The 13,552-nt window shown below is 47.2% G+C and overlaps 1 protein-coding gene across 3 annotated transcripts; it reads right to left on the bottom strand.

The window, feature by feature from the left end:
- Positions 1-1,135: 1,135 nt before the first annotated feature.
- oatx (organic anion transporter X) lies at positions 1,136-13,529 on the bottom strand. 3 transcript variants are annotated; one of them, XM_023262467.3, is made up of 16 exons: positions 13,433-13,506; positions 12,474-12,554; positions 9,884-10,051; positions 9,659-9,732; positions 9,451-9,580; positions 9,215-9,318; positions 8,978-9,132; positions 8,201-8,369; positions 7,932-8,055; positions 7,742-7,857; positions 5,744-5,798; positions 5,111-5,270; positions 4,918-5,026; positions 4,749-4,827; positions 4,440-4,567; positions 1,136-1,607 (listed from the first exon to the last, which is right to left on the bottom strand). In XM_023262467.3, the coding sequence occupies exons 2-16, from the start codon at positions 12,498-12,500 to the stop codon at positions 1,463-1,465; spliced, it is 1,743 nt and encodes a 580-aa protein (XP_023118235.1). In that variant the 5' UTR covers positions 12,501-12,554; positions 13,433-13,506; the 3' UTR covers positions 1,136-1,462. The 3 variants fall into 3 exon arrangements, with proteins under 3 accessions (XP_023118235.1, XP_054872898.1, XP_035800437.1); XM_055016923.1 differs by lacking the exon at positions 13,433-13,506 and adding an exon at positions 13,189-13,207; XM_035944544.2 differs by lacking the exon at positions 12,474-12,554 and having other exon boundaries at positions 13,433-13,529.
- Positions 13,530-13,552: the final 23 nt, after the last annotated feature.

The following is a 13,552-nucleotide window of genomic DNA, read 5'->3' as shown; positions in this document are numbered from 1 at the left end:
TTGAACCTCCACTGGACCGTTGAAGGGTCTGGTTCTGGTTCTTTATATGCTCGCAGGAGTCTAACTGGATGAATCAGTGTTGGATTTTCAGGTTCTGGTTCTGTCTTTATATGTTAGCATGAGTCTCACTGGATGAATCAGTGTTGGATCTTCAGGTTCTGGTTCTGTCTTTATATGTTAGCAGGAGTCTCACTGGAAGAATCACTGTTGGATCTTCAGGTTCTGGTTCTCTATATGTTAGCAGGAGTCTGACTGGATGAATCAGTGTTGGATCTTCAGGTTCTGCTGATGGACCAGGTCGTATTCTTTCCTCTGCTTGTGAATCTCCTCAGACAGATCAGAGTTCTTGTATTTAATATCTTTGTTCACCTGGGCAGCATAGATCACCTTCAGTTTGTTCCTGTGATTGAGGAACTTCATTACTAGTGTTCTTGGTGGGGAGTTAGCATCCCTCTTCAGTCCGACCCGGTGCCCTCTCCCCAAAACTATTTGGTTTTTCGATCTCCAGTACTTCTGGGATCTATTTTTCTTAAACCAGCATGGCTCTGGTCCTTCAGTGCTCTCTGGCAGGTTCACCAGGTTATTTACTGACCTCATCTCCAGGTCTGAAGATTTGTTGGAGGTCTCCAATGTTTGAATTTTAGCTCTCAGATTAGCCGCTGATATTTGTAGCTGGTTTGTGATGCTCTTTCAGTCCCGTATCTCTTTCCTCAATCCAGTAATGACCGTCATTATTCCATCGAGTTTGGAGAAAAACTCAGACTTCATGTCATTATTTACCTTCAGTCTAGTTTCTGCACCTCCTAGGACACCCCCGTCCTCCTCTTCCATATCACTGTTAGCTTTCTGAGCTACACTGCTAGCGGTGAAGCTAGTTAGCTGTGCTTGCTTCATCATTTTCTCCGTTTCTTTACTCGTCTTAGTTGTGGCCATAATTGCACTTAGCAGAGTATTTGCTGTTGCTTTTATCAGCAGAACCAGGTTTTCATCACTGATTATCAGAAGTTAGTCCTACCAGGTTGCTGCTACAACAGGAAGTGACATTTTCTTTCCTTTACTCAGGACTTTAACTTCTGAAGTAGGATGTTTATCTTCTAAACCCAACTCTGCTCCTGACTGAACAAACTGAGCAGACTCAGAATGAATCAATGTCTTTATTAATGACCACAGTCTTTGTTCTCATATTGTGACACTTCATATAAAATAGCTAAAGATCAGAACAGTTCTCTGATGTTACAATCACATTCAGCCGCTTTATTGATTATTGATTACTCATTAAAAACAGGAGCTTCCTGATCAATCCATCATCTAACACCTGCATTTATTGATTACTTATTTTCTGCAACAGATAAGCAAAACTTTTCACTGAACTGTTTAAAACCTAATGACTCCCACTGTCTGATTGGTCAAGCTTCTCTTCAGTTACCATTTGTTCTGACATGATGCGGTGTAATCTGATTGTTCAGAGGGCATTGAGGCCACTCCCTTCTGTTTCCTTTAGCTCTTTCAAAGCCACGCCCTCGTCTGGCATCAGTCCATCAGTGCAGACCATGCCCTTCTTTAGGGACACGCCCTCTTTTTGTCCAGAGGCAGAGCTTCTCCCAGACCTTCACACACAAACAGTAGATACTTATAGACACTTATTGATCAGTTATTGATCACGTTGATGATTAGCATTAGAAATGCTACTGCAGCTCACATAGTTAGTGAAGCTAAACCTGCTGATGAGGTCAATGCTGCTAATGAAGCTAAAGCTGCTAATAAGGCCAAAGCTGCTAATGAAGCTAACACAGCTAATGCAGCTGCAGCTGTTAATGATGCTAAAGCTGCTAATGAAGCTAAACTTGCTAATGAGGCCAATGCTGCTACTGAAGCCAAAGCTGCTAATAAAGCTAAAGCTGCTAATGAAGTGAAAGCTGCTAATGAAGCTAACAGAGATAAAATAATTTAAAACTATTAATGAGGCTAAAGCTGCTAATAAGGCCAGCGCTGCGAAATGAAGCTGCAGCTGCTAATGAAGCTAGCAGAGGTAAAATAATTTAACACTATTAATGAAGCTAAAGCTACCAGTAAAGGTAACACAGCTCATGCAGCTGCAGCTGGAAACCCCTTGACACCTGAATTCATTTATAATTGCATTTTTTAAAAACTTTGCATGTTTTTGCTTTCCAGCTGATGCTAAAATAAGTGGAGATTGTTAATTTGTCTATTACACACAGAACATCCATCCATCCATCATCCATCCATCCATCCATCCATCCATCCATCATCCATCCATCCATCATCCATCCATCCATCCATGTTCTTTCTCTTATCCGAGGTCGTGGAAGCAGCAGATGAAGCAGGTCATTCCAAACATCCATCCCCCCAGTGACGCTTTCCAGCTCTTCCTGGAGGATTCTGAGATGTTCCCAGGCCAGATGAGATATATAATCCCTCCAGAGGGTTCTGGGTCTACCCCAGGGTCTCCTCCCAGGTGGACGTGTTCAGAAAACCTCCAAAGGAAGTCTCTCTGGAGGATCTGAATCAGATGTCCAAACCACCTCCACTGGTTCCTTTAGAGGTGAAGGATCAGCAGCTATACTCTGAGCTCCCTCCGGATGTCTGATCTTCTCCCCCTATCTCTAAGGCTGAGCCCAGCCACCCTATGGAGGAAGCTCATTTCAGACGCTTGTATCCACGATCTCATTCTTTGGCTCACTACCCAGAGCTCATGACAGCCCTGGAGGAGTCCAACACCCACTGGAAACGAGTCTGACTTTGTGCTGAGTATGTGGACACAGCTCTCACTTTGGTTGTACAGGGACCAAATGGTTCGTATCAGAGAGCTTGGTACCCCTTACTCCCTCAGTACCCCCCACAGAGGCCCTCAGGGGATCTCCAGATCCAGAAAGCACATGTGGACTGGCAGGTCGAACTCCCATGACCTCCTCAGCAGCTCTGCAAGAATAAAGAGCTGATCCACCGTTCCACCACCAGGACAGACTCCACATTGCTCCTCCTGAATCCGAAGTTCGACAATCGGTCGGAGCCTCCCTTTTTCAGAACCTCCTTGAGGCCAAACAAAAGTCCTTCTCTATAGCCTCCTCGAACTCCTCCCACACCCGAGTTTTAGCTTCCATAACTGCCGCAGCTGCAGCCCTTTTAGCTGACCGGTACCTGTCAGCTGCTTCAGGCTACCACTCAGACTCCATGTCCCCAACCTCCCCCAGGATGCAAGAGAAACTCTTCGGGAGGTGGGAATTGAAAACCCCACGGACAGGGTCCTCCACCAGATGCTTATGCTCCAACATGGTGTTTGTTATGGCCAGTCTATGACTAGCACAGAAGTCCGATAACAAAACACCACTTGGGTTCAGATCAGGCCGTTCCTCCCAGTCACCCCTTCCAGGTTTCTCCATCATTGCCCACGTGACCATTGAAGTCCCCCAGGAGAACTATGGAATCCCCAGGCGGTACCCCTTCCAGGAACCACCCAGAGACTCCAATAAGGCCAAATACTCTGAACTGCTGTTCAGTGCAAAGCACAGACAACAGTCAGAGTTTTCTCCTCTGCAACACGAAGTCGCTGAGAGATGACCCTCTCGCTCTCCGGGGAGAACTCCAGCAAAGCGGCGCTCAGCCGGGGGCTCCTGAGTATCCTCACACCCACCCGGCGCCTCTCACCCTGGGCAACTCCAGAAAAGGAGAGAGCCCAACCTCTCTCCCGGATTCTGGTTCCAGAACCCTTGCTGTGTGTGGAGGTGAGCCCAACTATAGCTAGCCAGTATCGCTCCACCTCCTGCACCAGCTCAGGTTCCTTCCCCACCAGTTTCCACATCCCCAGAGCTAGTCCACGCCACCAGGTGGCGATGTGCCTAGATGCCCGCTCCTGCCTACTGCCTGGTGGGCATAGCACCTGACCCCGATTTCCTGCCCAGTGAGTGGTGGGCCCAGTGGGTGGTGACCTCGTGTTACTAATCTTTATCCCCCCCCCCCCCCCCGACCTGGCTCCAGGGAGAGGCCCCGTTTTCTCTGATCTGGGCAAGGTGGAGGCTTTCCTTGTATTTGCTGTCATCAGGGTTTACTGAATTGCTCTTTGTCTGGTCCCTCCCCCATATATAGAATAATTAGGTCCCACTCTGACTGGTCCTACAAGAAACCAGTGCTTGCAAAAGGTTCCAAGTTATGTATTAAATATGCACAAACTGGCACTGGGGGAGTAGATATGCTATCTCGACTGCAGTCTGAATGAAAGTGGTATGATGTGAATTTGCGACAATAGACGTCCAGGGGTTAATGAAGCTAAAGCTGTTGATGAATCTAAATTGCTAATCAAACTAATGCTGCTAATGAAGCTAAAACACTGATAAAGCTAAAGCTGCTAATGAAGGTAGAGTTGCTAATGAAGGCTATCCTGTTAACACAGGTACTGTAGCTGCCGTTTGCTCCGAGCGTACCATTTCTCCTCCACGTCCTCGATGGTGTCAGGTAGTGGCATATTGAGAGTCTCGGGCAGGAAGCAGGCGAAGCAGCCGGCGAGCACCGCTGCGCCTCCATACACCAGACTGGGCAGAGCAGGGAGTACCTGGGAAATGTAGTCCATCAGCACTATCAGTAACACATCCTGCGTAATATGGGATGTAAGTATTGATCAATTCTGATTAAATGATGGGGATCAGCTGCTGGGTCTGTATCGATCAGGTTTAATGAACTGATCAGGGATCAGCTGCTGGGTCAGTAAACAGGTTGAGTAACGATGACATCACCTCATCCAGGATCAGAACAGCGGGGGCCGCCATGCTGCCGACTCTCGAAAAGGTGGACACGAAGCCCATTCCCGTCTGCCTGAACACATTGCACAGATCATGTGATCAATACGTCACAATCAGCTGACAAGCAGAAACTGTGACACCACTGCAAAGCACACAGTCTCACCTGATGATGGTGGGGTAGAGTTCTCCGGTGTACAGGTAGACGGTGGTGAAGGAGGCCGACGTGAAGGCTTTACCCAGGCAGGCCAGGACCGTCCTGACAGTCTGCATGTCTGTAGGGGGAGACAGGTGAGAGTAGGAGGATGCTGGGTTTAGGTCATACTGAGGACATGCTGGTACAGGTGAAGATCAGTTACCTGATGGGACGAAGATGTTGGCGAAGATGATGGCGGCGGACAGAAAGAGGCAGCCCGCCTGGGAGACCCGCCTCCCCAGGAAGCTGAGCGTGGCCAGAGCAAAGAGTTTGGCAGGAAAATCTACAGCTCCAAAGATGATCTGCATCAGGTAAATACTCACCTGGAACAAGCAACAGGCAATAGGAATGTAGCTTAGTGTGAACCAGCCAATAGAACAAGAGCTCAGTATGAAGAACCCAATAAGATAAGAGGAAGCTGTAAACCAACTGGAATAAAAGCTTGAGACACGAAAGATTAGCAGACAAGTTGACAGGGTAACAGGTGGACAAAGAGACAGGTGGACAGAGTAACAGGTGGACAAAGAGACAGATGGACAAAGAAACAGGTGGACAGGGTAAAAGGTGGACAAAGAGACAGGAGGACAGGGTAACAGGTTGACAGGCTAACAGGTGGACAAAGAGACAGGTGGACAGGGCAACAGATGGGCAAACAAACAGGTGGACAAAGAGACAGGTGGACAGGGCAACAGATGGGCAAACAAACAGGTGGACAAAGAGGCAGGTGGACAGGGTAACACGTGGACAAAGAGACAGGTGGACAGGGTAACAGGTGGACAGGTATTATGTGACTCACCCCGAATTTCTGCAAGTCCATCGCCAAACCATAGTAGGCAAAACTAGTGGAGAACCTGTGGACAGGTAACCAGGTAGGACAGGTAAACAGGTAGAATAGGTAGACGGGTAGGACAGGTAAACAGGTAGAATAAGTAGACAGGTAGGACAGGTGTCAGGTAGACAAGGAGGACAGATAGACAGGTAGGACAGATAGGACAGGTTGGACAGATAGGACAGGTTGGACAGATAGGACAGGTAGACGTAGACATGTAGGACAGGTAGACAGGCAGGACAGGCAGGACAGGCAGGACAGGTAGGACAGGTAAACGGGTAGACAGATAGGACAGATAGACAGGCAGGACAGATAGACAGGCAGGACAGGTAGACAGATAGGACAGGTAGACAGGCAGGACAGGTAGACAGGTAAACAGGTAGACAGGTAGGACAGGTAGATACACAGTGCAGTGATAAAGTATTCTACCTTCTATTTGTCAAGCAAATGTTTCAGATCATCAAAATAGTTTTATTATCAGACAAAGATAACCCAAGAAAACACTCAATGCAGTTTTTAGACGATGATTTAATTCATTGAAAGAGAAATGTTGTCCATTCCATCTTGTTCTATGTGAAAAAGTAATCGCCCCCTGAGCTACCAATCTACCAAATGACCAGGTTCATTTGTTAACTGGGTTCAGGTTCTCCATCCAGACCTTCAGATGGTTCCTGCCAGGCTGGTGGAACCTAAACATCACTAGATAGAATCTGTCTTCATTGTGAAGCAGCTGAAGGATCTCAGAAAGCAGAACATGATGCCATGTTCTACAGAGATTCAAGAACAGATGAGGAACAAATTCATTGACATTCATCAGTCTGGAGGGTTCCAAAGCCACTGCTGAGGCTCTGGGACTCCAGAGAACCTCAGTCAGAGACATTATCCACAGATGGAGAATCATGGAACAGTGGAAAACCTTCAGGAGTGGACCAACTACCAACATTTCTCCAAGAACATCAACATCTAATCCAGGAGGTCACAGAAGAACCCCGAGGAACATCTAAAGATCTGCAGACCTCACTGTCCTCAGTTAAGGTCCATCTACATGGTTCCACAATGAAGAAGACTCTGGAGGAAATGGATCCATGGAGAGTTAAAGATCAAACCTCTACTGACCTAAAAGATCATGAAGGTTCATCTGGATGAGCTCCAAGACTTTAGGAGAACATCCTGAGGACTGATGAGTCAAAGGTGGTACTTTCTGGAAGACATAGGTCCATCAGGAGTAAAGCTGATACTGCATTTTACTAGAAGAACATGGTACCAGCAGTGGAACATGGTGGTGGTGGTGAGATGGTTGGAGGACCTGGAGGACTTCTCATGAACTCTGCTCTCTGTCAGAAGAACATCCTGGAGAACATCCACCATCAGTTCAGGACCTAAAGCTCAACACTAATGGACCTCTGAGAGGCTCTACAAGAAATAAATGAAGGTTCTGGAATGACTTCAGTCCATCTGAGATGTTGCTTGAAGACCTTCAAAGATCAGCTGATGATCTAAAACCATTGAAAATGACTGAATGAAAATTGTTCTCCAGAGTGGACCAATGTTCCTCCATGGATGTAGAAGATGATCCCAGCTGGCACAAACATCTACCTGCTGCTGCCAAACCAGTCCTCAGGTTCAGGGGGGAGATTACTTTTTCACAGGGAGGATAGAGGTTTTCAGTAAATCTGTAATAAACCATCGTTTTAAACTGCGGTCAGTGTTCTGTGGGTTTCTCTAACATTCAGTGAATATAAACATCAGTCTGATGATCTGGAACATCTCAGAGTGAGGATCAGGAAAAACAGAAGATTTATAAACTTCATCACAGCACTGGACAGGTAAACCTCACCTGTTTAATATTCAACAAACACGTTAATCAATAAACGAATGGAACAAAATAACAAAGAAACATAAAAAGAGAACAGGTGAACAGGAGAACAGGTGAACAGGTTAAATGGAAACAGGTGTGTTTCTGACCACACGGCGATCAGACAGATGGAGATGCGTCTCATCCCTCTGGTCTTCAACAGGTCGAATGCTGTGAACGATGAATGACTCGACTCGATCTCTTTACTCATGTGAGAGTGGAGCACCTGCGATGACATGTAGTGAGCTCAGCTTCTGATTGGATGATGCGCCTATATAGGTAGACATACAGGTACGTTACCTCCATCGTTAGTTTGTTGACCATTTCTGGTTTTCCGTTTATTCGAGCAACTCGGTGTAGAGTCTTTAAGGCCTCCTCTGACCGACGGTTCAGAACCAACCAACGAGCCGACTCTGAGTACCACCTGGCCAATCACAGAGCAGAGAAAGCTGGCCAATCACAGAGCAGAGACAGCTGGCCAATCACAGAACAGAGACCACTGGCTAATCACAGAGCAGACGGAGACAGCTGGCCAATCACAGAGCAGAAACAGCTGACCAATCACTGACCAGCTGTAGGTGAAGAACAGGAACTGAGGGGCGCAGACGACCACCTGCAGCTTCCTCCAGTCTCTCAGCCAATAGGCAAGCCCCGCCAGGATCATCTGACCAAAGGTGAAGAAGAAGGAGGTGAGCGTGCCCACTATAGTCCTGGATTTGGTTGGGATCCACTCCACCTCTGCAGACAGGTAGACAGGAGACAGGTTAACAAGTAGACAGGTAAATGCTCAGGTAAAAAAACTACACAGGTAGACAGGTACAAAGGTAAACCGGTAAAGAGCTAGATAGGTACAAATACAAACAATTGGACAGGTAGACAGGTACACATGCAAAGAGTTAGACAGGTTGATAGGTGGACAGGTAGACATGTGGACAGGTAGACATGTAGACAGGTACACATGTGGACAGGTAGACATGTGGACAGGTGGACAGGTACACATGTGGACAGGTAGACATGTGGACAGGTGGACAGGTACACATGTGGACACGTGGACAGGTAGACATGTGGACAGGTAGACAAGTATAAATGTAAAGAGGTAGACAGATAAACAGGTGAGCTGGTACAAAGGTAAACAGTTAAAGAGGTAGATAGGTACAAATACAGACAGTTGGACAGGTAGACAGGTACACGTGCAAAGAGGTAGACAGGTTGATAGGTGGACAGGTAGACATGTGGACAGGTAGACGTGGACAGTTGGACAGGTACACATGTGGACAGGTAGACAGATAGACAGGAAGACAGGTAGACAGATGGACAGGTAGACATGTAGACAGGTGGACAGGTACTCAGTGAGACGCCGTTGAGGATGATTCCAGAAACCGCCATCCCACTCAGAAACCTGAAGATGCAGTAGGCGGAGTAAGATGGAGAGAGGGCGGAGCTACAGCCCAGCACGGCCAGCAGCAGGTACGACCAGATCAGGACAGACCTACGTCCAAACCTGAGACACATACAGAGACAATGGTCCGACCACGCTGCACACCTGAGACAGGTGGAATGTTTACCTGACAGGTGAGTCTCACCTGTCTGACAGGCCACCGAAGACGATGGCACCTGTTAAAACTCCGCCCATATAGATGGTCTGAATCATCTGTTTGAGAGGACGGAGGGAGCAGACTAGACCCCACTGAAGGACAGACAGGTAGACAGACAGGTAGAGAGACAAACAGGTAGGCAGACAGTGCATTGTGTTCAACTATAGTAATTAATATTCATATTAGCCAGACTCATTAAAATTCATGAGTGTCCCTGTTGTTACCTCGGAGATGGTCGTGGACAGAAACTCGGAGCGGTCGAAGGTCCATCCATCCAAACAGCCTTCGGTTGGCAGCTGGCTAAGGTTAGCCGAGCTGTTAGCGGCCAGGAGCTGCCACTGAGGCTCCACGTACCTGAGCAGGTAGAACACAAGGTGATGTCACCGCCAGGTCATCTGCCAAAACATGCAGCAAACAGGAAGCAGCTGTCACCTCCTGCAGCGGTCCAGACGACTTCCTGAAGAATCTGGAGGAATAAACACCCTGAGCAGCTGCTGCTCCTCCACCTGAAACAGCCAATCACAGTCATCTATTAGACAAACCGGCCAATCACAGTCATCTATTAGACCAATCAGCCAATCACAGTCATCCATCAGACCAACCGGCCAGTCACAGTAAAGAAATGTCAGTGAATCTGGCACCAATGAGGCAGGTTACCTGGTAGAACAGCGACAGGTTGTGAAGGCTGTGATTGGTCGGCAGGCTGCAGTGGTGGGCGGGCATTCCTGAGATGAAGTTGTTCAGTAGGTTCTGACTGGCCATCATCAGACCAGGAAAACTGATCAGAGTCACATGAAGCCACTGGTACCTGCCAAAGCCGCCCACCTGGCCAGGACACCGGAGACAGAGAGCAAACATCACACACCTGGACACACACCTGTAACACCTGGAGACAACTGGACACACACCTGGACACATCTGGAGACACCTGGACACACATGTAACACCTGGACATGCACTTGTAACTCCTGTAAGACCTGGACACACCTGTAAGACCTGGACACACCTGTAACACCTGAACACACACCTGGACACACCTGGAGACAACTGGACACACCTGGACACTTGGAGACAACTGGACACACACCTGGACACACCTGTAACACCTGGACATGTACCTGTAACACCTGGACACACACCTGGACACATCTGGAGACACCTGGACATACACCTGGACACACCTGTGTAGCCCGGTAGTAAACTTGGGTAATTAATGTAGGTCATCTTGCCTTGTTTTACTCCGGCTGTATTCTGTTGTTTTATTGATTAGTATGAACAATGCCGTCCGTATACTAACGCGGGATTAGCTGTTGGTGTGTCTGGGTGGGTACTTTTGACCCAGCGGAGTGACACCGAGGGAGAAGCGGGAACTTTTCATGGTCTCTCGGCGGAGCAGGAGGCAGAGCATGGTGGCGTGGATCTTTCTGGCTGGAGCAAAGCCAAAGCACCGACTCAGCAGCCCCAAGCAGGAAGCTTGGAGGACGGGGCTGAGGACCCATAAGTTCAGCTGCCAGACCCAGGGTGAGTGGGAGGCCGGAGGACGGACTGTGGGAGCATTGAATGAGGTGTGCGATCGGAGGCTAGCACGGCTAATGCTAGCACGGCGGCACCATCCTTTGGACTGGGAATGTTTCACCGCAGTCAATGTTTTTTGGGAGCGTTGTTTCACCGCACTCAATGTTTTGTGGACCAAACAGGCCTGCAACGCGTTGTTTGACTGAACTCGGGACAGTGAGTAAACTTGGCTGTGTGTGCGTGCGCATGTGTGTGTGATCACAAAAGGCTCCCACTGCTGTTTCTAACAGGTTTTTGTGTTTTATTGTGGGGTTAAACCTATGGGGGAATACTGTCATTCATTGTTTAAAATACTGTCGTTCAATGTTGTAGAGAGGGATTTAAATTAACACTAAGACTGGTCATTAGGACCATCCAGGAACAAGGTTTATCTGGATGGACAATAATTTGTTTTTGGGGAAAGTTTAAGTTACTGCTTTTATGTTTTCTTGTCTTATTGATTGTATATGTTTTGTGTTGTATTTAACCCGTCCTCTCATCAGTTAATTTGGCCAAAAGTACCTCTCCGGGTCCTTTATTTGATATCTATTATTTATTTAGTAGTTACATCTAGATTTACGAACCCGAGCACCCACCATTCTCGAGGTAATCACCTCAATAGAGTGGCCGCATACGGGTGCTACACCTGTAACACCTGGACACACCTGTAACACCTGGACATACACCTGGATGCACCTGTAACACCTGGACATACACCTGGACACACCTGTAACGCCTGGATACACCTGGACACACACCTGGACACACCTGTAACACCTGGACATACACCTGTAACACCTGGACACGCCTGGACACACACCTGGACACACCTGTAACACCCAGACATACCTGGACACACACCTGTAACACCTGGACACACACCTGGACACACCTGTAACACCCAGACATACCTGGACACACACCTGGACACACCTGTAACACCTAGACACAGCTGGGCACACCTGGGGACACACCTGTACACAACTCCTGTAACACCTGGACACACCTGTACACACCTGTACACACACCTGGACACACCTTGTACACACCTGTGCACAACTCCTGTAACACCTAGACACACCTGTACACACACCTGTACACACAACTGGACACACCTGTAACACCTGGACACACCTAGACACACCTGTAACATCCAGACACACCTGGACACACCTGGACATACACCTGGACGCACCTGTAACATCTGGACACACCTGGACACACCTGTACAGTGTGTTTCCTGCTGGTTATCTGGCATCACATGATGTTGGTAGTTGATGATCGTGTCTTAAAGCTACAGACATGTTCCTTCATGCTCCTCACAGAGACAGGAACTGATTAAATTATTCAGAGAATCAATAATGAAGTGAGTAAAATAAATTGATGTCATGGTGATGGAGTCAGTTTCACTTATAGTTTTATTCTTTCAGCTGCTTGTTGCTGTTGAAGATACAGAAGCTTCATTAGAGTGGTTCAGTGGAGCAGCAGCTGGAAGGTTCTACTGGATCTACTGGTTCTATTCTGAGGGTGTTTCCAGGCAGCTGATTGGTCAGTAGCGGGTGTTTAAATACTGATCTGTTATCTGGAGCAGCTCAGGTGTTCAGCAGCAGTTACCATGGTGATGGAACCACCTGCATCACGCTACAGACTGAAGGTCTACCTGGACAGGTGTAATTGGATTACTCTATCTCACCTCTTCCAGCAGGTCAGCAAAGCCCATCTCAGCATCAATAGCAGGACGATTCTTAGGACCCGAACCTCATCAGAACCCAGCCTGGAAACAAGTAAACAAACAAACAAATAAACTAACTAACTAATCAATAAGCAAACTGACAGATAATCTACAAGTTAACTATAAACAACAACTAAACAACATGTAAACACAACTCTAAACAAGTAAACAATAAACTAGCAAATTATTAAACCAATTAAAACAAATAAACAAACAAGTAAACAAACACAAATAAACTAAAAATCACATTAATAACCAATAAGCAAACTAATAAATAAGCATTAACAGGCAACAAATAAAACAACAATAAACAAAAAATAAGCAACAATCAACAATAAACAAACATTCATGGCAGCAAAGTGAAACATGAACGCTGTTTCAGGCCTCCTCCAACCTTCTCCAAACTTCCCAAACCTTCTCCAATCTTCCCAAACCTTCTCCAAACTTTCCAGACCTTCTCCAAACCTTCTCCAAACATCCCAGACCTTCTCCAAACTTTCCAAACTTTCTCCAAATTTCCCAGACCTTCTCCAAACTTCCCAAACCTTCTCCAAACTTCTCAAGCCTTCTCCAAGCTTCCCAAACCTTCTCAAAACTTTCCAGACCTTCTCCAAACCTTCTCCAAATATCCCAGACCTTCTCCAAACTTCCCAAACCTTCTCCAAACTTTCCATACCTTCTCCAAATTTTTCAAACTTTCTCCAAATTTCCCAGACCTTCTCCAAACTTTCCAAACCTTCCAAACTTTCCAAACTTTTTCCAAATTTCCCAGACCTTCTCCAAACTTCCCAGACCTTGGTGTTCTCCCTCCATTCACTGCAGCTGTTACTCTAAAATGTTGAAATATCTGCATGGAGTCTGGTGAGAGTTCTTAAAGGATTACGGAGGCTTTTCTCTGGAAATCAGTGAAATGTACTCACAGTCTGGAGGCTGCTGGTCGACTGGACGGACGGACGGACGGACGGATAGACGGAGGGATGGCTGGAGTGACGGAGGGACGGTGGGGGGTGAGGACAGTCTGTAGCTGAATGGGTGACTGA

Source organism: Amphiprion ocellaris, chromosome 14, assembly GCF_022539595.1.
Source record: "Amphiprion ocellaris isolate individual 3 ecotype Okinawa chromosome 14, ASM2253959v1, whole genome shotgun sequence".
NCBI classification, from domain to species: domain Eukaryota; kingdom Metazoa; phylum Chordata; class Actinopteri; family Pomacentridae; genus Amphiprion; species Amphiprion ocellaris.
Note: the sequence above shows the minus strand (reverse complement) of the source record. Positions and strands in the feature narration are given on the sequence as shown.